Source organism: Thamnophis sirtalis, unplaced genomic scaffold (genome assembly GCF_051295495.1).
Source record: "Thamnophis sirtalis isolate CommonGarterSnake01/CBP01778 unplaced genomic scaffold, rThaSir2_p1.2 scaffold_4, whole genome shotgun sequence".
In the NCBI taxonomy this organism is placed as follows: Eukaryota; Metazoa; Chordata; class Lepidosauria; order Squamata; family Natricidae; genus Thamnophis; species Thamnophis sirtalis.
The window spans coordinates 58,968,317-58,994,875 of NW_028261384.1; the positions used below are offsets into that span (position 1 = coordinate 58,968,317).

A 26,559-nucleotide genomic window follows, 5' to 3' on the forward strand; every position below is an offset into this window, starting at 1 on the left:
TGTACACTGTTTAAGTTTTAATAATGATGGGAAGCTGAGCTTAATGTAGAGAGTTTATTGATTTTTTCCTGTTTTCCTTTTTTTGTTTTTTCCTTATTCTTTTTTTTTTCCTTTATCTTTTATTTTTTAATTTTTAATCTATTTGGTTTTAATATACTCCAGACTGTGTTTGATAAAGAGTTATGCTGGGTATGGGACCTGGGAAGTCGGAAGGGGATTAGGGAGGGGGGTTTATGGGGGGGAGGGTGGAAATATAGTTTCAACTTATAGAATAAGAAGAATGCACTTGTATACCGTTGCTCTTTTTTCTTTCTTTTTTCTTTTTATTTTTCCCCCTTTTTTTTTTCATTTTTTTAATTTTAGTGTAAGATATAAATTGAATAGATTAATGAATAGAGAAATACACCAAAGTGAGAAGTAGAGGGAAAGAAGAGGGAGAAGTAAAGAGGGAGAGAGAGGGGAATGTAAGGAAGGTGAGATGGAGGGAAGGGGAGAAAGGAATGTTTGAGGGGGAAGGGAAGTAGAAGAGGGGAATATTGGAAGGGAGAAATGAAAGTTGGAGGGGGAGAAGAAAGGGTGTATGGAGGATGGAAGTGCTATGTTGGTTTTCCATGGTGGAAGATGAGTTGTGTTTATTGCTTTTTTTTTTTGCAAATGCACAGTATATAAGTGATTGTATAAAATGAAAATGAAAATGAATAAAAATATTTAATATTTTTAAAAAAAGTGTGTGGAAAAAAGAAAATGATTCTAAATTGAGCTAATCTACCAAAATTCTATGAAATTCTTACATTTTAAACAGCATTAGTGTTGAAAGGCTATTGTGCAACTCTCTACAGGGATTATAGATAAAAGGGACTATCCATAAATGGTTTGAAATATATATTTTACTAGATTGAAGAGGAATGAATCATCTTCATCTGTCCAGAATTATTTTCATTTTGATTCCCTTCAAAAGAAGCTGAAGGATCTCGAAGAAGAGAATGTTGTCCTTAGGTCAGAGGTAAGCTTCATTGCTTTTTAGCAATCATAAATTTGTCTTCCATTTTCTCTGTATAAATTAGCAGCTTGACTAAAAAACATAAATCATAATTCTTGTAGCCCGATTCTTTGATAATACGTGTCAACCACCCTTATGTACACATCGTTTTCTATTTCTATTTCCAGATGCAACAGTTATAGTGAGGAGAATCAAAGTGTTGTTGAATAACAGACTACAGAGTGATGTGTATTATTTATAATAGAATGATGAGGGTTTTTTTCCAGGTTTAGAATGGTCCAAATATGTGCTGGGTAAAAGAGTACATATACTCACACCTGAAATTCTGGAGGAAAAAATACTGAAGAGAAAGAGATCTGGAAAGTATGAGTAGAAGGATACATCTGAAAAAAAATCTTCTCACTATCTAGATATTAAGAATAGATATTTATTGTCAGGGAAGACAAAGTATATATTTTGCCAAGAATCTTCTTGTTGTAAAAGCTAAAATAATCTTGACTTTCCTGGACTGCACTGAGTGAAAAGGAATTGCCTTGAGCTACATATAAAAAACCTAAAAATATTTAAAGTTTATGATCTTGTGGGGCCATATTACTAACTGCCTAAAGTCACATGCATCCTATAGGGCACACCTGCTCTAAAATATTTATCTAAGCTGTAATCTTAGAAGAACCTTTTAATAAAAGTTAATTTGATTATTTGTTCAAATATAAAAGAGATAATAACTGTGTTGTTCTATATTATCTACATTCTACCAAATTACATTACTGTTTATTTATGTAACACCTGATATAAATATAAACATAGATACAGATACAAATATATCAATATGGATTAGGTGTAGATAAGTAAGAATCAATTATGGATGGATGGATGGACGGATGTACAGATGGACAGACAAGACAGATAGTTGTGTATAAAGTGCTGAACTAAGAGCAATGAAATCTGTGTCTCTAGTCTCCCCTTAGACATAGAAGCTGGCTTGGAGGCTTTGGATCAGTAACTCTTTCTAAACTGTAGTCTGGGAAATTTGAAAAAAACTGTCTATTAGCCTATACTGCATTGATATGGTATATTACAACTGATAGCATTTATTGGAGAGGCTTTCATTCTTCAGTGAATTGATTCAGACTGATTGCACACATGCACATGCGTGAGAGCACATGTGCACAAACACACACAATAATTTTCAAGTTAGGAAAAGATTTTATGGTGGCAGTTAAAGGAAGAGATCCCTTAAAACTTTCCATATTGTCATTTAATTGTAGATACTAAATGATAGAAAATAGCTACAATACTTAGAACATACAGTTACTCTGCTTTGAGATTTACCGGTACCTTTTTTCACAGTGCAAATAATCCTTGACACAATTGGGACCAAAATCTTTTTTTTTTTTGCAATTTTTTTTATTTTTAAACATAAAAAACAACATAAAAAAATTCTCATCCATACATACTGTAGAAAGTGTATCAGTTGGTTACAAAAGGTTTTCATGTATCTCTTCCACAGTCATCAAGCATAATTCATATTAACTCAAGTATTTTAACTCAAATATTTATACATGTTACTCTTATACCTCCATTTATGTTTGACTATAATTATTTAAATGTCCCTCATCATAAACTATACCAAAATTTAATACATAACCACATACTGGCATTTCATTTAATATTTCTAAAATCCTCCAATAACACTGAATCCTTATGTCCTATTCTAGCTAAACATCCATAATATTTAATAACAGACTTTTCTAATCCTCCTTTCCAAATCGCTGCTGGCAATTTTCATCTAGTTTCCTTATATTATATTCATGTATATGTATGTAGGTTGTCAACATTATCCTTTTATTTGACTATATCCTGTATCATAACATTTTACCCCTAATAATCAAAACTTAACTATATCTAGCTTGATTCTTTTTTTTTATTATCTTTTGTATATAATCCAAAGGGATTTCTAATCTTCCTTTCATGGGTATCATTCAATATTCATATCCAATTATTACTTATCATAACACTACACATTGTATACATCATCATTATCAATTATATTTAGTTATATCTATTATTGCTAAATTTCGCTAAGTTTAACTATTCTTCCATCTATCAGCCTGTATCTTTCCAATAACAAAACAATCTTATATCTTCTACCATAGTATTTTAACTCAGATATTTATACATGTTACCCTAATACCTCCATTTTTATTTGATTATAATTGTTTAAACGTCCTTCATCATAAAATATACCAAGATTTAATACATAACCACATACTGGCATTTCATTTGATATTTTTAAAATCCTCCAATAGCACTGAATCCTTATGTCCTATTCTAGCTAAACATTGATTGATTGAGAGTTTATTTATATGCTGCCCTTTTCCCTGGGGGGACTCAGGGCGGCTTACAACTCAAAGGGGGGGGGGAACAAACATTTAACACGTGAAACAGTACATAATTAAAAGCACAACATTCATACCATTCGGGTGGGTTAAACATCCATAATATTTAGTAACAAACTTTTCTAATCCTCCTTTCCAGATCACTGTTTGCAGTTTTCATCCAGTTTCTTTATATTGTACCCATACATATATATAGGTTGTCTTCATTATCCCTCCTTTATTTAACTATATCCTGTATCATAACATTTTCCCCCTTATAATCAAAACTTAACTATATCTAATTTAATTCTTTTTTATTAACCTCTGTATATAATCCAAAAGGATTTTTAATCTTCCTTTCATGAGTACCATTCAATATTCATATCCAATTATTACTTATAACACAACACATTGTATACGTTATTATCATTATCAATTATTTATTTAATTATATCTATTATTACTAAGTTTCACTAACTTTAACTAGTTTTAAGTTATATTCTTTCATCTATCAACCTATATCTTTCCAATAGCAAAACAATCTCATATCTTCTGCCATTTGTGGTACCAATCCTCTAGTCATCTTCTTGGTCATCTTTGTATGGACTTCTCTTAGCACCTCCTTGCTTATAAGATCTCTCATATAATCTTGATGCCCTCTTTTGCCCAGGTTCACCTGGTGCAGCAGTTGCGACCCTATCTGGAACGGGAGGCCCTTCGGATGGTCACTCCCACCCTCATCTCAAGACTGGATTACTGTAATGCGCTCTACATGGGGCTGCCCCTGAAGAGTGCTCGAAGACTGCAGTTGGTCCAGAATGTATCCGCGCGAGCGATAATGAGTGTATCTAGATACACCCATGTTACACCTATCCTCCGTGAGCTGCACTGGCTTCCCATTGGTCTCCGGACACGCTTCAAGGTGCTAGTCGTTACTTTTAAAGCCCTACATGGTTTAGGACCTGGCTACCTGAGAGACCGCCTCCTGCCATTTACCTCCCAAAGACCGATAAGATCACATAGATTGGGCCTCCTCCAGGTGCCATCGGCAGGTCAATGTCGGCTGGCGACACCCCCCCCCCGGGGGAGGGCCTTCTCTGTTGCTGCCCCGGCCCTATGGAATGATCTCCCCGTAGAAATCCGGACCCTCACTACTCTTCCGGCCTTCCGTAAAGCCACTAAGACCTGGCTGTTCCGGCAGGCCTGGGGCTATTGATCAGCATCCAGCCCCATTTTAAGTGGTATGTATGTTGTGTAATTTTAAAATAATTATATTTCTATTTTTAATTTTTATATTCCCTTGTTTGTCTGTAAGCCACCCAGAGTCCCCTGGGAGTGGGCGGCATAAATAAAAAAAACAAAAACAAACAATCTTTCTGTTTCCTTATTCAGTTTGTCTTTGATTGTCAGCAGTGTTATCAAAACTTTTGCTAGTGGAATTTCTTTCTTTAAGTCCATAGGTTCTTTAATTTTATCTTCTTCTATATCTTGACCCTTGAAGTAGATTTCCTCTCCATTTAATTCCTTTTTCTGTATTCCATTCTTTCCATTTTCAGGAACAAACCAATTACCATCAGCACGTTTAGTATCTTTATATTCATTTTCCACTTCGGTGTTTTGAGTTTCAATCACCCCATTTTGCATTTGATGAACCTTTTCAATTTTTTCATCATATATTCTTGTTATGTGCTCTAGGTATTCCAGTTGTTTCTCTTCTCTATTTAATAATTTCCGTGGTTCTGAAAATATATCTTGCAAAGTCAAGACCTCTATTTTTCCTTGGGTTTGTGTCATTCTGACAAACACAGCTACTCTATCTTAAAAGATCAACAAAATTAAAGCATAGGTCCACAAAGAACGCTGGTCAAGCATCAAAGGGACATCTGTGCATTCTTATCAGTGTGTAGCTAAGACAACAAATCCCTGAGGCGCCAAGTCAAAACAATCCGTGAAAGAAAAGAAGAAAAAAAAAGTTCCGTTTTGAATACTCAAAGTTCCGAGTAGCTCCCAGCCTCCAGAGTGGAGACACTCTTAAAGAGTTTCTTTTTGTAAATACCCACAGTAATAAGAGCGGAAAGCTTTAGTCTGTAAATTACAGAGAGTCACAAAGAGAAGGTAGAAGAAAGCTTAATCCATCCGTTTCAAAAGGCTTGCATAGATTCGATCCATGTAAATAACATTTAAAAAGTAAGATAACCATTGTCCAAAACCATTCCAAATTCAATTCTGCTGCTTGATTCTTCTATTCTGTAATTTAAATTGGTTTTTGAGTTTTTATAGGCTGCCTCTTTTTTAAAATAATAAAAATTCCTCACCAGCTGGAAACACTTTCTCTTTCCGTATCCTTCCATTTTGGGCCGCCCCAACTTTGTCAGCCTTGTGGCTGGAATTTTCGTCACCAGCTAGAAGATCTTCTTTTGCTTCTTTCGAGGATTTTGCGATATCCCCGAGATCAGCAAGACGTATTCTTCCTGTTCACCGTCTCTTCGGGACGGTTTAGGTCTGTTTGGACCACCCAGTGGCAAAAGTATTGGCTGTGGTCTCAGAGCATTGAGACCACACAACCATCTTGTCGCGACATTGGCTCCTCCTCACAATTGGGACCAAAATCTTGGTTATTGAGCAAAGCAGTAGTTAAGTGAAATGTTACTGTCCGCTTTGCTCAACATCTGTAATCTTGGCACTTCTGATTGTGATCAGACACAATCCAATGTAACAAATTTGGGGATGCCTCAAGGAGGCCCTGGGAAATTAAGCAAGCTATAGGGCCCACTGGTTCCCAGAAGCCTACCATGGCCTAGCAGGCTCACTATCAATATCACCATAACTGAGAGGCCTTGGCCAGATAAAGATGCCCCACTTGCAACTTTACACAAATTATCCCACTTATTTTGTGGTTTTTCTGCAGCTGCTAATAGGCACACCCTACATACTGTGCGGCATGATCTTCTGACTTAGGTTGCCCTGTGCCATTTTGCAGGCGAACACTATTCTCGTGATTATTTGGAAGGCTCCTCCTCCAAATTGTGTGAATTGGAATAGGAACCTTCTGAACAACTGTTAGAATGATGCCTCGTCATCGGCACAAATTGGAAGTCACTTGGTTCAGCATGTTAGTAATTTCAAACTGTTACTGAACAAATGATCATAAGTCAAGGACTACCTGTATCATTGCATTGACTGATATTGAGTAGTACATTTAATTATTACTATTGTATTGCTATATTGTAGGGAACATATTGTTTTGTTCCTAGGGAAACCTTCAAAATGGTTTGGTCATCATGAAGTCTAGAATAATCATGTCATGATCACTTTGCAAAATTGTGTAATAGAATTTAATCATTTAGTGACCGTTCGAAGTTACAATGGCACTGAACAAAGGGACTTACAACCATTGTCCAGTTACAACCATTGTAGCAGCCCCGCATTCATGTGATCAAAATTTGCATGTCAGGGTTCCAAATAACACCTCTAACTGTTTCCAGGTCTGATATTGGACACTTGGCAACTGATTCATAGTTATGACAGTTGCAGTGTCCCGGGGTCACTCAATTCCCTTTTGCAACTTTCTGACAAGGTCAAAGCAGAAGTTGGATTCACTTAACAACAGTGTTACTAATTTAACAACTGCAGTAATTTGCTTATCAAGTGTGGCAAGAGAAATTATAAAGTGGGGCAAAACTCACTTAACAAATGTTTCACTTTACAACAGAAATGTTGGGTTCAATTGTGGTTGTAATTTGAGGACTACTTGTACATTGTTATATTTCAATTATCCCTAATGTCTTGAAATTATTTTTATATAGTTCTTTTTTTATCTTCTCAACATTAGTGACAGTTTGTTATTAATTCACTATACTTGTAGAGGAAAGGGGGAAGCTGAAAGTTTTGGCTCCTTCAATACTGTGAACTGTTATGAAAAACTGTTCACTACATGAAATTATAAGAAATCAAATAGCAATAGTACTGAATTTAACTGAGTTTTTCATTTCTTGATATTGTAAACAGGCCTGCCAGCTGAAGACTGAAACCATTACTTATGAAGAGAAAGAACAGCAACTTGTAAATGATTGTGTAAAGGAGCTCAGTATGTTTTCTTCTTTGCTTTCTGGCAGAATGGATAATGGGGTTTTGCCTGAGGAGGTGGATTCTGTGCCATTTAGTTATGTTTCTTTAAAAAGTGATGTGATTAACCTAGTGTATATTGCCTGCAATTTATCTTGGCCTTATTTTCAGTGAGGTCTTATTATTTTTGAGGTGCAAGAGGTGGCGAGTGTGATCACTTCATGGCTGCTGCTGTGTTGTAATATTTTGGGGGAGGGCTTATTTTAGTGCATGTGTTCAAAAGCCCGATTGGACATTAACTGGGGAGGTCTTATTTTCAGGGAAACAGGTTAATTTGATTAATCATTCAGTCATTCCCAGGTTGGTATTTTAAACATGATTCATATTTTGCTTACTTATCTAGCTTTGTTGAAGAGGAAAAATTTAAGTGTATACTAATTTAAATACATTTTAAAATAGTAACTCCAATGGTCTCATGCAAGTTAAACGATGGTGAAGATTTCTGGAGTGTCTGGACTATGTCTATGTTGTAAGAAATATAATTTGCGGTATAAACTTGAAGATGTATTTTTTATATATTTACCTCATTTTTGGTTTATGATAGTTCATGCTCACAGTTGTTTAAATGGCATAATTGTGAGTGCATCTATAGATTTTACCTGGTATTTTTTATCAATAGTACAAATGTAATGCACATAATTAATGTTCTTATGGTTATGACATAGAAATTCTTGGAATCTAATATTATTTTATTAAATGACGTCAAAACTATTTCATAGTACTTAAAATCAAACTGTTTCTTCATAGTATTATGTTTGCTTTAAATTTTAACTTTTGTAATAAAGTGATTGGAACTAAGTGTGATTAGAAAAATCATTGGTATACATTGTACTAAATGTAGATTTTTCTTCTTTGTTCAAATGATCCATCTTTCTCTCAATATGATTTACTCAAAATATCACTACAGTATAAAGTTATTTTTAAAAGATCTGCAGTCCATCTTTTTTATGTTGTGAGGTCATTCAAAGATTAATTTATAGTAGTATTATAGTGGGCAAAAACTAGTTTGGTCCAGTGAATTGACACTTTTAGTTTGTTATGGTTTGATAAAGTGTCCCTGGTTAAAATATTTCAAAATATAGTTTAAGTACATAGAATCTGTTTCTGATGGAATAGTTTTGCCAGACAAATTATGGCTGGATTCAGAGAAAGTTATTCATTCATTAGTTCAATTCATAAAATGTGTCTATTTTCTGCTGAATCCAGAATTGCATATTTTAATTTAGGTATAAAATTAGGGATTGCATAAAATATTTTCAAATTACTGTATTTTATTTTCTTAACAGACCATAAATAACCAAGATTGACCTTTTTTGGTATTGTTTTTATATCCTGAGTATATACCATACAATACCATACCATACCATACCATAGTTGGAAGGGACCTTGGGGGTCTTCTAATCCAACCCCCTGCCTAGGCAGGAAACCCTATACCATTCCAGACAAATGGCTATCCAACATCTTCTTAAACACTGCTGCCCCAGTGTTGGGGCATTCACAACTTCTGGAGGCAAGCTGCTCCATTGATTAATTGTTCTAACTGTCAGGAAATTTCTCCTCAGTTCTAAGTTGCTTCTCTCCTTGATTTGTTTCCACCCATTGCTTCTTGTTCTACCCTCAGGTGCCTTGGAGAATAGTTTGACTCCCTCTTCCTTGTGGAAACCCCTGAGATATTGGAACACTGCTATCATGTCTCCCCTAGTCCTTCTTTTCATTAGATATATCCATTTCCTGCAACCGTTCTTCATATGTTTTAGTCTCCAGTCCCCTAATCATTTTTGTTGCTCTTCTCTGCACTCTTTCTAGAGTCTCCACATCTTTTCTACATCATGGTGACCAAAACTGAATGCAGTATTCCAAGTGTGGTCTTACCAAGGCATTACAAAGTGGTATTAACACTTCACGTGATCTTGATTCTATCCCTCTGTTTATGTTTCAAGTAGTCTGGAATCAGGATTCCTTTAATTTTATTTACATTTTTTTTTAATCAGTGGAATTTTATTTGAAATATTATAAAAAGTAAAATTCTGCTCAATTTTTTATTTTACTGTCTTCATGAAAGAGTGATGGTATATTATCCCATTCAATTATTCTATTGTAGGAAAAGATCCTAATAAGTTAGCAGCCTTATATTTAAACATTTAGGAACTCAGAAAATGCATTCAGCTCAGTGCCCACAATCTTTTGAAGGCAAATGAACAGACTGACTGAGAAACTAGGACTGAAATTTAGGTTTCTACACAAAGTTTCCAACACAAAAATTGATTGGACTGTTTCAGGAGGACAAAATCTCCTGAAACTCCAATTCTTATTTCCCAGTTGGTAATTGTCATTTTGTTTGTATGGCTGAGTTGCAGTAATGTTTACTTTATCAGTATTTTTACCCATGACCGGTTCCATGTAGTTAATAGTGATTTTGTTATTTATTTAAGGAGATGCAAATCTTCAGATTGCCAGTATTTCAGAAGAGTTAGCTAAGAAGACTGAAGATGCTGCCCGACAACAGGAAGAAATCACCCATCTTCTCTCTCAGATAGTGGATTTGCAGAAAAAGGCAAAAGCTGTAAGTTGGTGATATTTAGCCACAATATGATGCAATCTTTTTTATCCCTTACTTTTGAATAAAGTCCTTTAAATCTTGAAATAGAGAAATCATAAAATGATGACTATGTTATAATGCTTTTGCTGTTGATCCTTTTTCAGTGTACCGTGGAAAATGAAGAACTTGTCCAACATTTGGGAGCAGCTAAAGATGCCCAAAGGCAACTCACAGCTGAAGTGAGTAATAATCAGGATTTAAAAACAGGAAAATGGCTTTTGCCCATTACATTTTATTTTCATATCAGAACAATATTTTTTTTAAATTGTTTTATTAAATATTTTTACTTTTAAAAACAGAAAAAAAAACACACACACACACAAAGAAAAACAAGACAAACATAACAATATAAAATAGTTATACAGCCTTCTGTATCGGCATTCATGTTTAGCCTTTGTAATTCTCCATTCTATGTTGCCTTCCTATCGATTTTAACTTCTGTAATAGTGTAAAAACAGTTGTACTAACACTTGAAATAATATTAATTGTTCATATCACTATTATATTTACATTATGGTCAATATTTTAAGTTTGATATTAATTAGTAACTTTGGTTAATTTTTATTCAATACTAGTTTAGAAAGAAACACACAAATATTCTATTTCCTGTTTTGGCCTCTTATAAATTCTATTCCATATTTAATAGAAATCTGATTCTTCTCTTTCTTTTAATTCCATTATAATTTTGTCCATCTCTGCACATCCCCTGCACATTATTGTTTCGTCTGTGGCAGTGGTGGGTTGCGTCCGGTACGCCCCTGTGCCTGTCGGGAGCAAAGGGAACTGTTCTGGTATGGTGTTCCGGGCTCACCCATCCACCTGCTGTCCTTACCTGTATTTGAGCTCTTTAGGGCTTCCGAGGACGGAGCATACTCCGCCAAGTAGCTGGAGTATCGTGTCATGGAGCATCGCAGACGGTAAGCATGAATGTGCATGCTGCGCGCATTCATGTGAAGGATGCCGGGTCCCGTTGCACCATACTGGTTGCAATGGGATCCGGAACCCACCACTGGTCTGCGGGTATATTAATTTGTTTCCAGTTTTGTGCGAAGACAATTCTAGCTGCAGGGAGTATGCGTAGTATTATGTATTGAAATGTTTTGTCCATTTTTGGGTCTAATATTCCTAATAAGAATGATTCTGGTTTCAATTCTATCTTTTGCGCCGTAATTTCTTCCAGCCGTTTCTGAATTTTATACCAATATTTCCTTGTGATGCGTCATGTCCACCACATATGGTAGAATGTTCCAGACTTGGGGCTACAGCTCCAACATCTATAAAACATTTTATAACGGTTTTCTTTGTTGGCTACTGCCGTCATAAATTTATGATTTCTTTCCCATAGTTTGTCCCATTTTTCTAACTCTATATTGTGGCCAAAGTTTCTTGCCCAGCTAATCATTGCCTCCTTTACTGTCTCTTCCTCCATTTTATATCTTAAAAGAAAATTATATAATTTGGTAATCATTTTTCTTCCCTTTCCTAATAATATTTTGTCTAATTCCATTTGTTTCTCATGTATTCCATATTGTTCCTGATGTTTTTTAAATCTTGCTTTAATTTGTAAGTAAAGCCACCATTCCATATTTATTCCTTGTGTTTTCAGATCTTGTACTGATTTTAGTTCTCCTTTTCATCTCCATCGCCGATAATCAGATTGGGATTTTCATATTTTCATTCTTTTTTATTTTTCCCCAGACCTTAAACAGGGCGTTTGTTACTATGTGTCTCTGGAAGTATGAATGAGATTTATTCTTTCCCTCCCAGAGGAAGCCATGCCAACCTAACTGGAGAACATGGCCTTCTAGCATAAGAATCCTTTTATTTTTTTAGTTGGATCCAGTCCTTGAGCTATGTCAGGGCTGCCTCCTGATAATAAAGCTCCCAATCTAGGAGGCCAAAGCCACCTTTGTTTCTACTATCTTGTAGAAGTTTGTATTTAACACACGGTTTTTTTCCTGACCAGATAAATTTGGATACCATTTTATTTAGTTGTTCAAAAAAAAATTCTCTAATTTAATTGGTATTGTTTGAAAAAGATAAAGTAGTTTGAGTAGTACATTCATTTTGATTGTGGAAATTCTGCCAATTAGTGATATCTGTAGTTTAGTCCAATTGTTCAGATCTTTTTGTATTTGTCATAGCAATTTATTGTAATTGTCTTCTTTTATTGTAATACATTTTGCCGATAACCATATTCCCAAGTATTTAATTTTCTTGGCTCTCGAAATTCCCAATTTTTGTTTTGTCTTTTGGTTTGATTCTTGGTTAATATTTTGGTTTTCTCTTTATTTATTTTAAGCCCTGCCACTTTACCAAATTGGTTTGTGTCTTGTAATAGTATTGGTCCAGTTTCTAGGAGTTCCTTTGATGAATGCTAGATCGTCTGCAAAGGCCTGCACTTTGTATTCCTGTGTTCTAATTTTCAATCCCTTTATGTCCTTGTTCTATCTAATTTGCAATATCAACATCTCTATTGAGAGGATAAATAACAGGGGGGATACAGGGCATACCTGTCTTACCCCTTTGGTTATGTTGAAACCTGTTGCTTCTCTGTTTAGTATAATTTTTGCCGTGTGGCTAGAATATACTGCTCTGATCATCCCAATAAATTTCTCTTCTCTCTGCTAATTGATTTATAAGAAAATCCCAATTCAAATTATCAAACGCTTTTTGTGCATCAATAAATATCAATCCTGCTTGTTTTTCTGAATATATCTCATAGTATTCTAATATGTTCATTATCATTCGTATGTTGTTTTTTATCTATCTATTGGCTAGAAATCCATTTTGGTCTGGGTGTATGATTTCATTTAGTATATTTTTAATTCTTTCTGCCATTATTTTCATAAATATTTTATAATCAGCATTTAGCAGCGAGATTGGCCTATAATTTTTAATCTCTTGTTTTTCAGTGTTGTTTTTGGAGATTAATGTTATTACTTCCTCCATCCAAGATTTTGGTATCTTAGCTCGTTCTAGTACTTCATTATACATTTCTAATAATATTTTCTCTGATTTTTGCAGTTCTTTATAAAATTCTGCTGGAATTCCATCCGGACCCATAGTTTTTTTGTTTTTTTGTTTTTTGATTACCCTTTTTAATTCTAGCCTCGTTATTCTCTCATTTAGTGTTTCCTTTGTTGTTTCTGGTAAGGTTGGAAGGTTCCTATTCTGTAAGTATCTTTTAATATCCTCCTCTTCTATTTTCTCTCAGCTTTACATGATTTGAAAGTATCTTACTGCTATCCTCTCCCCACCCCCTTTTCTGGTGGTGTATCACCCCTTCCTCATCCTCTAATTGCTGTATTAATTTCTTTTCTTTTTTCTTTTTTTTAGTTTATAAGCCAGCCATTTCCCTGGTTTGTTGGCATTTTCAAAATAATTTTGTCTACTTCATTTAATTTTCTGGGCTACTTCTTCTTATGTAATTAAATTTAATCTATGTTTAGTTATTTCTTTTCCTTCTTTAACTTCCTGATTTTGAGGGTCTTTCTGCATTTTATATTCAAATTTCCCCAGTTACTCCTGGAGCTCTGTATATTGTTTCTTTTTAACTTTATTTCTTCGTATTGTGTATGCTATCACAATGCCCCGCACATAAGCTTTGGTTGTATCCCATAGGTTTTTAATGGTTGTCTGTTCATTCCAGTTTTCCTCTAGGAAAAATGCTAATTCTTTTTCCACATATTGAACATAGTTCTTTTCTTTCACAACCCTTTGATTCATGGTCCATCTCTTTTTCATTTTTGCCTCTCCTTTCCATTTGACCGTTAATGGATTATGGTCCGCCCACATGTTTAGTGTTATTTCTACTTCCTCTACATCCTTCTCCATTTCCGGGTCCATCCACACCATCTTGATCCTGGACCATGAATTATGGGAGTTTGAAAAGAATGTGTATTGACTCTTCTGTGTGTTGATTTCTCTCCAAACATTTTTCAGATTTAATTCTTGGACCATTTCAAAAAATGCATTTGGTAGTGTTTTCCTTTCATAATTTTTTAAAATCTGTTTTATAGTCTTTCTTTGGGTCAACCATTGTGTTAGTCCCCTAGTAAACATATATTGTCTAGTTCCAATTTTGCAATCCACTTATGTAATTTACTGTAATATTCTTTCTGGTTCATGTTTGGTGCATATATAACTGCAATTAGTACTCTTTTTTGTTTTATTGATATTTCAATTAATAGTGTTTTTCCCTATGCAGCATGGAGGAATACACAATTTGCCCCAGCTAGCTAAATAACCATTCTGCGTTTTGTATTACTTGTATGTATGTAGAAAGAGGAAGAAAAGACCACACCATCAACTTCTTGTCAAATGTTCATTTTGCCAATACAAAGGGCCACTGCTTTTGAAATGAATAATAGTTTTCAAGGAATGAATAATTGTCTTGGGAACCAACTACTTTATTGAGTTGTTTTGATGTATATACTGCTTATCTATTTTTCTCCCATTGTTTAGCTATTGCACTTAGTAGTGCAGTACCACTAAAAATTTGCTTTCTGAACAAGCAGTAATTATGAAAAACATAATTATGTATTGTAGAGGATGAAGATAATAAGAATCATTTCATTTATTATGTTCTTGTAACAATATACCAAAAAATCAGTTCCTTATGTAGAAAAGAGAATTTTCAAATGAAAATTACTAAAACAAAAACAAAAACAAAATGAAGAATATTTGGGGGGAGAGGGGTTGTTTAATAACCTAATTTGCTTCTCAGCAAAATACAAAATTTTGCTACCCCAAAATATGAAAGGTCCTGAAAATAAGGCCATGCCACATTTTTCAGGTGAGCAAAAATATAAGCCCTTCCCCCAAAAAAAGCCCTCTGGACAACCCCCCCCCTCTCCAGCCAGGCAAAGCGCCGCTCAACAACCTAGCGGTATCCTGAAGGTGCCAAGCCATGGAAACCGGGGGGGGAGGTGTTCGCATTGCTTGGTGCCTTCTGGATACCACTATGTCAGTGAGTGGCACTGTGCCCAGCTGGAGAGGAGGGTTGCCAGGCAGCTGCTTTCTTTTGAGCAGGCTCCCGAAGAGCCGGGTACAGCCTCAGGGGCGAACGGCTATGTTGCGCTGTTGCAGCAGCGCAACACAACAGCCATGAAGGGACCACACTCACAAACAGCCACCTGGCAAACCCCCTTTTCAGCCGGGCACAGCACTGAGCTAGGGGTATCACCAAGCTGCATGAGCTTGGTGCTTTCAGAATGCCAGTGAATGGTGCTCTGCACGGCTGGAGAGGGGGCCTGCATGAGCAGCTGTTTCACTCCCTGCTTGCGCGCCTCCCCGCATCACGATGCCTTGGCCCAGCTCTCCCTGCAGAGCCAGGGCACCACCACTGCTGCCGCCACTGCCATCCCAGCATGGCTTTTTCTGCGGCTTCCAAACCATGGAAGTAGGCTGCCGAGACTTCTGGCAGTGGCCGCTCTGGGAGTACCTCTATGGTTGTGGGCCGTCTGCCCGACAGAACGTACTCCCAGAGCATACAACCATAGAGGATACTTCCAGAGTGGCCACTATTATTACATTTCCCTCTCATTGCCTTGTCTTGGGAGGATGCTGTTTTTCTGAGTGGACTGCCACTTTTTATCCGACTCTTTAATTGTTTCTCTGGCTCTTTGCTCTTTTTCCTCTTCCTTATCCTGCATATGGGAGCTAACCAAGTCTGCTATAAGAACTTTAGTACATGAAGAAAAACAGCTAAGTCTTTTTTCAATGTCTCTAAATCGTGTTGGATGGCAATTAATTGTTCAAATATTGAAACCACCATTTGCGCTGTGAGAAGGCATTGCTTTGCCATAAACTCTGTTGAATTTTCCCAAGGTAAACTCTCTATACTCTGAATTATCTGGTTGTTCTTTGCTTTTTTAGCCTTTAACTCAGACTCTATATAGGAAGTAATTGGACTAGTTGTTTGTGAGAACAGTTGGCTTTTACTTTGTCCCCCACTCCCCAGATCGGGAAAGTCTAGTAAGGGCTGTTTTCCCAAATCCTTTTGCAGGTCCCCTTCTAATCTCTCCAGATTGTTTGGAATTGGGGGAGGTTAGTTTTACTTACAGCTCTTGCCAACAAAGTGCTCCTCAATTCTTGGTTGTTTTGCTGTTTTCACTGGAGGGAGAGATCCCAGGCTGGTGCCATGGCGTTTCTTTCTTTTTCCCATGCCTTTTTAATCTTCGGCAGCAACAAAACCTTTTGTCTGTGTTATGGTCTACACTGTTATCTCCACACACAAGTGTTAATTAAATAAAAAGGATATAATGGGAATACTAAAAATTGATAAAATAAAATAAAACCGGGGAGCACTACTGCAAACATAATCGAGCTGCAGCTCCGTCTTGAGCAAAAAAGTGTTATAATGCTCAAGTTCACAGCAAGTGAACAAAGTTGCCAATCAAGAGATGAGAGGTCAGCAGCTATGAGATCATAATTAGCTTTTTTAAAGTTATAATTTGGAGTCCTATCATTACGATCCTCTGCAAGGATGTAAATTGAGGCAAAAGTCAATCATGCTGTGGTCACTGTTGGAAAAGGGTTCCTTTATTTGTAGACCATAAATTTAAACTGTTACAGAAGATGAGATCAAAGCCATTACTGATTCTAGTGTAGTTTGTTACTAGTTGCTCCAGTCCCAGAGCAGTAGTAATAGTGGTTTGTGCAAGAAGAATTCCTTGCATGCTGATAGCAAAGATAAAAGCATCAATAATTGAAATTTGTCAGCAACTGTTGTCGTGCTTATGAGAAGGAAGGTGAGAAATGTCTTCATAACATTGTGACAGCCAAAAAAACCATGGTCTCATTATTAAAACCAGATATGAAGCATCAATCCATGGAATAGGAAGCTTCACTACAAAATAAAATAAATAAAAAAACAAAGATTTGGCAGGAAAACTTTTAATTACAATTTTTGGAATGCAAATGGCTTGAGTCACATGAATTTTCTTGAACCTGGCACTTCAACGCAGAGTACTACATTGTAGCACTCTGAAAATATGAAATAATGAAATAATAATTAAGCAAAACTTAGCAGCACATTTTTTCCTACAACAGGCTTCATCTCCTACATTAGGCTTCATCTCTCATGAATCATTCAAGAAACAGTTGCAAAGTTGAATACTGTCATCTTACCTAATCAATACAGTGCAGCCTTAGTGCCTTGTGACTTCCACCTTTCCCCAAAATTAAATAAAAAATTTTATAGGCATCAATTTGACTGAAATGAAGAAGTGAAAAGGACTTTGAAGACCGGTTGAAAAAACAAAGTGTGGAGTTCTTTCATGACAGGTTTAAGAGGCTTTTCCTTTTGGGGCAGTAATGTGTATTTAATATGTGGAGAAGTAAATACAAACAACAACTCATATCATATATTATGTACTTGTTTTATTTAATAAAATACCCATATTTAAACTAAAGTTATGGAGCTGGTGTGATTACTTTTGAGTATTTTTCATTACTTTCAAACCTTATAGGTATTAGGTTTGTTAAATATTAATACTGTAATTCAGAGAACAATAATACAGGGTTTTCTTTCTCCCATCTATAATCCAAGGGAAAGAGATAATTATGTTTGTATCATTTCAGTAACAGTTTTAATATCCAATCATCCCAGATATATATTAAACAAAATATAAGTCTACAATAAATTGCATAATTCATCTGTTCAGAATATATTTTCCTTTTATAAAAAGTATTTTTCTTCATTTAAATAAAGACTACAGTGAAGAAAAACATTTTTAGTTGACATTTTTATTTTTTTCTTCATTGCAGTTACGAGAGCTGGAAGATAAATATGCAGAATGTATGGAAATGCTTCATGAGGCACAAGAAGAACTGAAGAATCTTAGGAATAAGACAGTGCCAAATGCTATATCACGCCGTTACCATTCATTAGGCCTTTTTCCAATGGTGAGAAGTCTCATATGAAATAGTCCTCAAAAATTCACTTTGCGCTAACACTTAATGTAACTTTGATTAATTGAAGTAAATAGTTTTAGGGTGTGTGTGTGTGTGTGTGTGTGTGTGTGTGTGTGTGTGTATATGTATATATCAGTGACGTGTGGTGAAGCTTATGGCTGGTGAGGCAAAAAGAAAGAAAGCAGCTTTTGCCCATCCCACAGCAGCTATGTCCGAAATAGAGGGGCCCCGCACTCTGCAGCTATGTCTGACCCAGCTGAGGGGCGCGGGACACCTCTATGTCAGACAGAAGCGGCCGGGCACTTTCTTTCGGCTTTTGCCCGCCCCGCAGGGTAAACACTTCCACCTTGCAGGCGCTGGAGCCACAGGCCACCAGGAGTACATCCTGCCCACAGAAGAGCGCTGGTTCCTGCCCAGGCTGGAGCGAGAGCGACAGAGGCAAAAGGCGAAGCGTGATGGGAGGTGTTCTAAGAGACCCCTCCCCTTTTGCGCTCCGCAAGCCAGGCCTGCAGCAGCAAGAGGCTCAGCTCCGTTTCTATCCCCCCCCCCTCCGCTCCAGAGAAGCTGGCCGTGGGCGAGACTCCACAGTCCCGGTTCTGTCTCCAAGCAGCCCCGGGAGGAAATGGGCCAGCCCCGCTTCCCTCCCCGGACTTTCCAGGATCGGAGGACACGCATTCAACTCCAAGCCCTGAGTGGCCAGCCTCTGCTCCTGCCTCTTTCTCCCAGAGCTCTGGCAGGCCCACCAAGGAGGAGCCCGGATGAGGCGGGAGCGAAAGCTGCCTTCTGCCCGGTCCGCTGCCTTTTCCCAGGCCCGCCCGGCCTCTTCCTTGCCCTCTGGGGGCTATGCAGGGGTCGGGAGCAGCCAGACTCCCCTCGTCTGGCGCTTCAGCTGTGGAGAAAGAGGCGCCCGCCGGGCCAAAAGTGGGCCCCGAGTCCAGCCCGGATCGGCGTCCAAGTCGCAGCACTCCAGCCTTCCAGCTCCCCCTTCCCCAGCCAGCCAGGCCACCCAGCCCATTCCTTCCCCAGCGCGGTGAGCTCTAGCGGGCTGGGCCTGGCCAAAGAAAGAAAGCACCAGCCCGCCAGCAGAGGCGGGTAAAAGACCCGCCTCTGCTGGCGGGCTGTCCTTCTCTTCTCAAACAAGCTGCCCTCCCTGCCTCTCCCCCTTTCCTCTCTTCTCAAACAAACTCTCTCTCAAATTGAGAGAGAGTTTGTTTGAGTGAAGTAAACAAACAAACAAACACACACACAAACAAAAATTACTTACAATAAAATTAATTACTTACGTGTCACGGAGGATTTCAACTCTCCTCTTGTCTGCCATGATGAAAATGTAAAAAGAAAAAGGCAAGAGCTGCTGCTGCCAGAGCCTCCAATGGATGACTCTGCTTAACTGTTTAAAAAAGCCTCTTAAAAAAGTGCCCTCTGCAGGAGGAGGTGAGAGAATCACGTGCCTCCTTTGCATAAGGAATTTTTCACCTTTTAACCCTTGCTTAACTCTGCTCAAGTGATCATAAAGATAGCCTAAAGGAGGTACGTGGTTCTCCAGGTGCTGCTTGGAGAGTCCAAGTGTGGGTTAACATAGCCTTGGACTGAGTAATGATTTCTTGACCACGCCTCCCTTTGCCTCGCCATGTTCAGTTTAAAAACTCAGTCCACCCATAGGGACTGTTTTGGGAGTGCTCCAGTCCAAGGGTAGATAGACTGGGGTTTCTCAACCAAAAATTTGACCTCTCAAGCTGATTCCATCTTAAATATATCTCTAAATACTTCTCCAAGGCTGAAGAGCTGCATTTGAAGGCTTATTTATGCTGAGAAGGGCCGGGCCTTTCATTTCGCTGCCGCAGATCGCAAGTGGAGTGGCGCATGTGAGTTGCCCATCCAGCATCAGCTGGCAGGCGGAGAGATAGGGACGGGCAGATCCCTTGACGCTTATTGCTGTTTTCGCCAGTTTCTCAGCTTACGAGGTGTTCCTTGCTTCTGAGGCACTCCAGCTTATTCTGCCTGGCAACAGCGGCAGCCATCTTGGCGGTTTCGCGCGCTTTCGCCTCATTGGATGCCTGGTTGGCATGCGGCGGATGCGTGCACAGTGGGGGCCATTTTGAATGACCCTTTCGCCGTGTGGGCTCATTTCAACCTGCGAGCCACCTCATCAGGCAGCGGTTGCGATTCGGCGCGAACAGAGCCAGGAGAGCGCAAATTGCCCAGAGCTACCCCTCAGCTGCAAATACCTACAGGAAGCGTGGTCCTAGTCCGGGGCGCCAGCTAGGCCTGCCCTTTACCCTCTACAAGGCCGCGACATTGGAGTGTGGTGGGGAGGAGGATTCTGACCTCTTGGCGGCCCTTCCTCCCTTGAAGAGTCTACGGACACGCTTGAGCCACCAGGCCAACGTCAGGTGCCCTAGTACTACGCACAGTGTGTCAGCCATCTAATTCAGTTGGCAGGCAACCGAGGCCGCAACATCGTGACCTCTTGCTCCGGTTTGCAGGGCAGCATGGCTGATGACTGTGTGAGGCCTCTGGAGGAGCAGGCAGGGTCCTCCAGCAAGCGTAGTAGAGTTGATCCTAACCCTATTGGGGGGAAAGGTGGTAAGGGTGCCCGTAAGAAGCCCTCCCCGAGTCCCTCTGAACCCAGTGATAAAGGCAAGCAGGGCCCTCGCCACCATAAACAGGCGGAGGGCTCAGGACTTCAGCTCCAAGGGAGGCCTCCCTCAGAACAGGCCAGGAATTCTCCTGTGGAGCCTTCTGTCAGGGATGTGGGTGGAGACTCCCCTTCTATCAGGGACAGTGGCTCTCCATCTCTGGATCGAGAATTTTCCAGGGACCCATCCCCTGATGCATCCTGGGGATACCCTGACTCACCAAGCTCATCTCTCAGGGAGGAACTGGGACTCTTTCAGAGCATGTTGCCCGCAGATGAGGAGTGTATCACTGGCAAACGCAAGGACCTTGATCTCCCCAGTAGGCATTGCCCCAGGGAGGACAAGGGCTCAGGCTCTGTCCGCAGAGATGAGAGAAGTCATTTCCATTGCCATTTCCCAGGGCATAGCTGAGGGCATAAAGCTTAAAGGTTCTAGCAAGTTCAAGCCTTCCAAATCCAAGCAGCCTAGCTCAGCCTCTACCTCTAAAGACCAGGCCTCCCCGGATGCCTCTGCTTCCTCGGAGGAGTCCTCCTCATAGAAGGAGGCCGAGGGTTTTGTTCTCTTGGAGGATGAAGACCTTTCCCCCGACCAGCCGGCCTTCACTGGCCTCTTCAAACCAACACTATTCAAATCTATTCTTCACAAGGCCAGGGTGGCCACTGAATTGGGATCTAGCCCCAAACCTGACTGCGCCCAGGCCTCTTCCTCTAAGGATCACAAACAGGATCTGTTTAAGGAACCTTCTTCCACACGAGAATCCATCCCTGTTCCAGATCTCTTTTTGGACATGATCCAGAGGCAAGGGGTCCAACTTGGTACCTTAACCAACCCCAGCGGGGGGGATAAATCTCTCTATTCACTTGAAGATAAAATGGAGGAGGTCTTGAAACTGCCGGAGGTGGAGGCCCCAGTAATGTCTTTGACTCGAATTCTAATTTGCCTGCGGACCTTCTTGAAGGTCTCAAGGCCGAGAATAAAAGATAGAAAACATGCCACAAAACACACATGGCAGCTGCCTGGGCCATCAAGGCATCCACCTCAGCGTCTTTCTTCACCAGAGCATCACTGCTCTGGCTGAGGCAGTTGCGGTCCAAACCGCCCACCAGAAAGTCAAAATGGCGCCATGATCTCACAAAAATCATTACCGCCATTGAGTATTCAGCAGAAAAAAGAATTCTTTAAAAAAAAAAATATTCAGCAGATGCTTCGCTCAATGCAGCGAAGTTTGCTTCCAGGGCCCTAGCCTCCAACATGACATCTAGATGCCTCCTGTGACTGCGCCACTGGCAGGCTGATATGAAGGCCAAGTGGAAGCTTGCTTCCGCTCCCTTCAAGGGAGGACACTTATTTGGGGACGCCCTGGGTAAGTTCATTATAGAAACTAAAGACAAGCAGTGTCTTTTTTAGTTAGTGGTGAGGCCCTGCCTCCCCTGACTGCATGTCCCTGGTGTGTGTGTGTGTGTGTGTGTGTAAGTTTACTATAAGTCTGGAGACACAATAGATATTTAAGCCTGTAGTGTAAATAAAAAAGAAATTCATTATTTTTAAAATCGGTTTATTGAGCTATGATTAACAATTATCAAATAACAATATCTAATGTCTAAGATTAATACAGAAAAAATATATAAAAATACAGACTAAAATTGGTAGTTTTAGTCACTCTGCACGTACAAATTCTCCATATGTATGAAATATCATATTGTACTTTATTGCTATAAAGTCCATCCAATTTTGGTAGAATTTTCCTTCCTGCTTCATTATTTCAACTGATTTTTTTCTAATGTAGCTATTGAAAAGGTTTTGTAATCCGCTTTGTTTCAATAGTTGGAGTTTTCTAATGTTGGGCAAAAAAACCCAGGTTTTTTGGGGGGGGAGGGGGTTATACTCTGAAAAATACAGTACTTACCTTTTAAAGATCTCTGCAGCAATACACAGTCTTCTCCGGGGAAGCAGAACAGATTGATTCATTGCAGGCCATGTGGCTTTATTCCGGAAGCGGCTACCATTTTCCAGATGACCACAATTCAATGCAGCCACTTGGAAAAAGGCAGCAGTTTCTGGAATTTTGCTGCACAGCAGTACAACAAAATGATTTGTTCTGAATCCCTAAGCCAAGCTTTAGAGATCTTTGAAATTTAAGTGGAAAGGAATGGGAAGCAGGCCCAAGGCCAGCAGGGATTCAGTGGGGAAGATGGGGGGCGGGGGTTGAGATAGCCAGGGATTTCTGAAGTCTTTTGGTTAGTTACAAGAACAAATGACATTGAGGGCATTGCAATGGCCATAACTTCAAGACTGGGTAGTAAACAGGTTTTGTGGAATCTGCCTTAACTTCTGTAAATGGTATAAGCCTAACTCTCGGGAACAATGAATTCTTTTTTTACAAAAAATATAACATTTTATTAGATTATAAAATAAAATACAAAAGCAAATAATAGTACACAGTGGAAAGAGGAAAGAAAGGGGGGAGTATTGACTTCCAACTTCCTCTATTGCAGTAGAATAAAGCATTAACATCAAACCTTAACTTTTTATTTTTCCAAAATAGAATAAACTAGCCATTTCAACAACAAATCTAATCAGTAAAACCCAAAATCAAAATTTCATTTTTTTCCACCTTACAGACAAAGTCCAGAAGCTGTCTCCATGTAATAACAAAGTACTTATATTCTTTTCTTCGATTTAAACGGTCAATTTAGCCATCTCTGCCAACTCCATCAGCTGCGAAAGGTGGGAATTGGAGTGTCCTTCTGTTTTTGAGCATAAGTAGTTTTGCTGCTGTCAACATATATAAAATCAAAGTTCCCACAAAAATTTCCAAGTTTTTCCTCTATTAAACCCAAAAGAAAAGCTTCTGGTTTCATCTTTATCTTCGTTTTAGGAATTTTCTGTATTAAAATATGAATTCAATTCCAATATTTCTTTGCTTTATCACACTAAAAAAGATAAAAGACCCCTTTACTTTTACATGTCCAACATTCATTTGAAATACTTTTATATATTCTAGATAACTTACCTAGTGTTAAATACCAATGATAAATCATCTTATAAAAATTTTCTTTTCAGTTATAGTTTAGTATGAATTTTAAACCTTTCACCCACATATTCTCCCATTGTTCAAATGTCACATTATATCCAAAGTTCCTTGTCCACTAAATAATACAATGTTTTACATGTTCAAAGTTAGAAAACCTTGTTTTATATTTATTCCAATCTCTTAGTATGCCATGTCTGGCAAAGTGATTATTGAAATTAACCTTAACTTTAACTTTGTCATACCATATAGATAACTGTGCCATCCAAATCTTAATTCATGGCCCTCTAAATCGAGTAGGCTCTTGTTATGGAGCATTACCCCCTATTTTAATCAGACCAGACAGTATGCATGAAAATACAATTTCAAATCTGGTAAACCCAAACCCTCTCTTTCCTTAGCCTCTTGTAATAGCTTGTGTCTAATTCTTGATTTTTTATATTGCCATATAAACTTGGAAATGTCCCTCTGCCATTGTTTAAACCAGTGGTTCTCAACCTTCCCAATGCCGCAACTCTTTAATACAGTTCTTCATGTTGTGGTAAAATTATTTTCATTGCTACTTCAAAACTGTAATTTTGCTACTGTTATGAATTGTAATGTAAATATCTGATATGCAGGATGTATTTTCATTATTACAAATTGAACATACAGTGGGGGGGAAAAGTATTTAGTCAGCTACCAATTGTGCAAGTTCTCCCACTTAAGAAAATGAGAGAGGCCTGTAATTGACATCATAGGTATGATCAAGTATGAGAGACAAAATGAGAAAAAAAATCCAGACAATCACTTTGTCTGATTTGGAAAGAATTTATTTGCAAATTATGGTGGAAAACAAGTATTTGGTCACCTACAAACAAGCAAGATTTCTGGCTCTCACAGACCTGTAACTTTTTCTTTAAGAGGCTCCTCTGTCCTCCACTCATTACCTGTATTAATGGCACCTGTTTGAACTTATTAGCAGTATAAAAGACACCTGTCCACAACTTCAAACAGTCACACTCCAAACTTCACTATGGTGAAGACCAAAGAGCTGTCGAAGGACACCAAAAACCTGCACCAGGCTGGGAAGACTGAGTCTGCAATAAACAAGCAGTTTGGTATGAAGAAATCAACTGTGGGAGTAATAATTAGAAAATGGAAGACATACAAGACCACTGATAATCTCCCTCGATCTGGGACTCCACGCAATATCTCACCCCGTGGGGACAAAATGGTCACAAGAACAGTGAGCAAAAATCTCAGAAGCACACGGGGGGACCTAGTGAATGACCTGCAGAGAGCTCGGACCAACTTAACAAAAGCTACCATCAGTAACACACTACGCCGCCAGAGACTCAGATCCTGCAGTGCCAGACGTGTCCCCCTGCTTAAGCCAGTACATGTCCAGGCCCGTCTGAAGTTTGCTAGAGACCATTTGGATGATCCAGAAGAGGATTGGGAGAATGTCATATGGTCAGATGAAACCAAAGTAGAACTGTTTGGTAGAAACACAACTCATTGTGTTTGGAAGAGAGAGAATGCTGAGTTGCATCCAAAGAACACCATACCTACTGTGAAGCACGGGGGTGGCAACATCATGCTTTGGGGCTGTTTCTCTGCAAAGGAACCAGGACGACTGATCCGTGTACAGGAAAGAATGAATGGGGCCATGTATCGTGAGATTTTGAGTGCAAACCTCCTTCCATCAGCAAGGGCATTGAAGATGAAATGTGGCTGGGTCTTTCAGCAGGACAATGATCCCAAACACACTGCCTGAGCAACAAAGGAGTGGCTTCGTAAGAAGCATTTCAAGGTCCTGGAGTGACCTAGCTAGTCTCCAGATCTCAACCCCATAGAAAACCTTTGGAGGGAGTTGAAAGTCCCTGTTGCCCAGCGACAGCGCCAAAACATCACTGCTCTAGAGGAGATCTGCATGGAGGAATGGGCCAACATACCAGCAACAGTATGTACCAACCTTGTGAAGACTTACAGAAAATGTTTGACCAACAAAGGATATATAACAAAGTATTGAGATGAACTTTTGAAATACTTATTTTCTACCATAATTTGCAAATAAATTCTTTCCAAATCAGACAATGTGATTGTCTGGATTTGTTTTCTCATTTTGTATCTCATAGTTGATGTCTATCTATGATGTCAATTACAGGCCTCTCTCATCTTTTTAAGTGGGAGAACTTGCACAATTGGTGGCTGACTAAATACTTTTTTGCCCCACTGTAATTAAAGCATAGTGATTAATCACAAAAAGAATATGTAATTATATATTGTGAAATCGTTTGCTAATGAAAATAATATATATAATGTAATACAACCTCTTACCTTGTTACAAAAAGTCCATGAAACATTTCAGTTGGTAACAAAATAAAAATAAAATGGAGAAGAAAGACAATTAAAAAAATGGATCAAGGAGAAATACAGTACTAGGTTGGATATCCCTCCTATTTTTCATCTTGTCCTACTGGTTCTTTATGATTTATCAATTCTTGGTTGTAACTAATGATTGTAACTATTATTATGACCTATGACCTATTACTTGCTGTTTATATGTACACTGTAATTTGGTGCACTGGAGACAAATTCCTTGTGTGTCTTATCACACTTCACCAATAAACATTTCTATTTCATTATATTCCTATTTCATTCTATCCTATCCTATCCTATCCTATTCCTATTTCATTCCTATTCCTATTTCATTCCTATTCCCATTCCCATTCCATTTTCCTATTCCCATTCTCATTCCATTCCACTCCTTTTTCCTATTCCATTCCATTCTATTCTAAGCATGGAAGCTTAAAATTTAAAACTAAAAAGATGTAGTGCTTTATTTTTTTTTCAAAGTGGCTGCTGAAGATATTTTGGGGTGG

General features: G+C 38.5%; 1 protein-coding gene across 6 annotated transcripts in view; it reads left to right on the forward strand.

Annotated features, from left to right (window-relative positions):
* The window catches only part of TRAK1 (trafficking kinesin protein 1), a 448,828-nt gene that overhangs the window by 371,112 nt on the left and 51,157 nt on the right, over window positions 1-26,559 (forward strand). For all 6 annotated transcript variants that reach the window (XM_087712995.1, XM_087712990.1, XM_087712992.1 and 3 more), the window contains 5 exons: window positions 895-1,003; window positions 7,387-7,465; window positions 9,936-10,066; window positions 10,207-10,281; window positions 17,876-18,013. In XM_087712995.1, coding sequence (XP_087569121.1) covers window positions 895-1,003; window positions 7,387-7,465; window positions 9,936-10,066; window positions 10,207-10,281; window positions 17,876-18,013 — 532 coding nt within the window. The remainder of the gene's footprint in view (window positions 1-894; window positions 1,004-7,386; window positions 7,466-9,935; window positions 10,067-10,206; window positions 10,282-17,875; window positions 18,014-26,559) is intronic.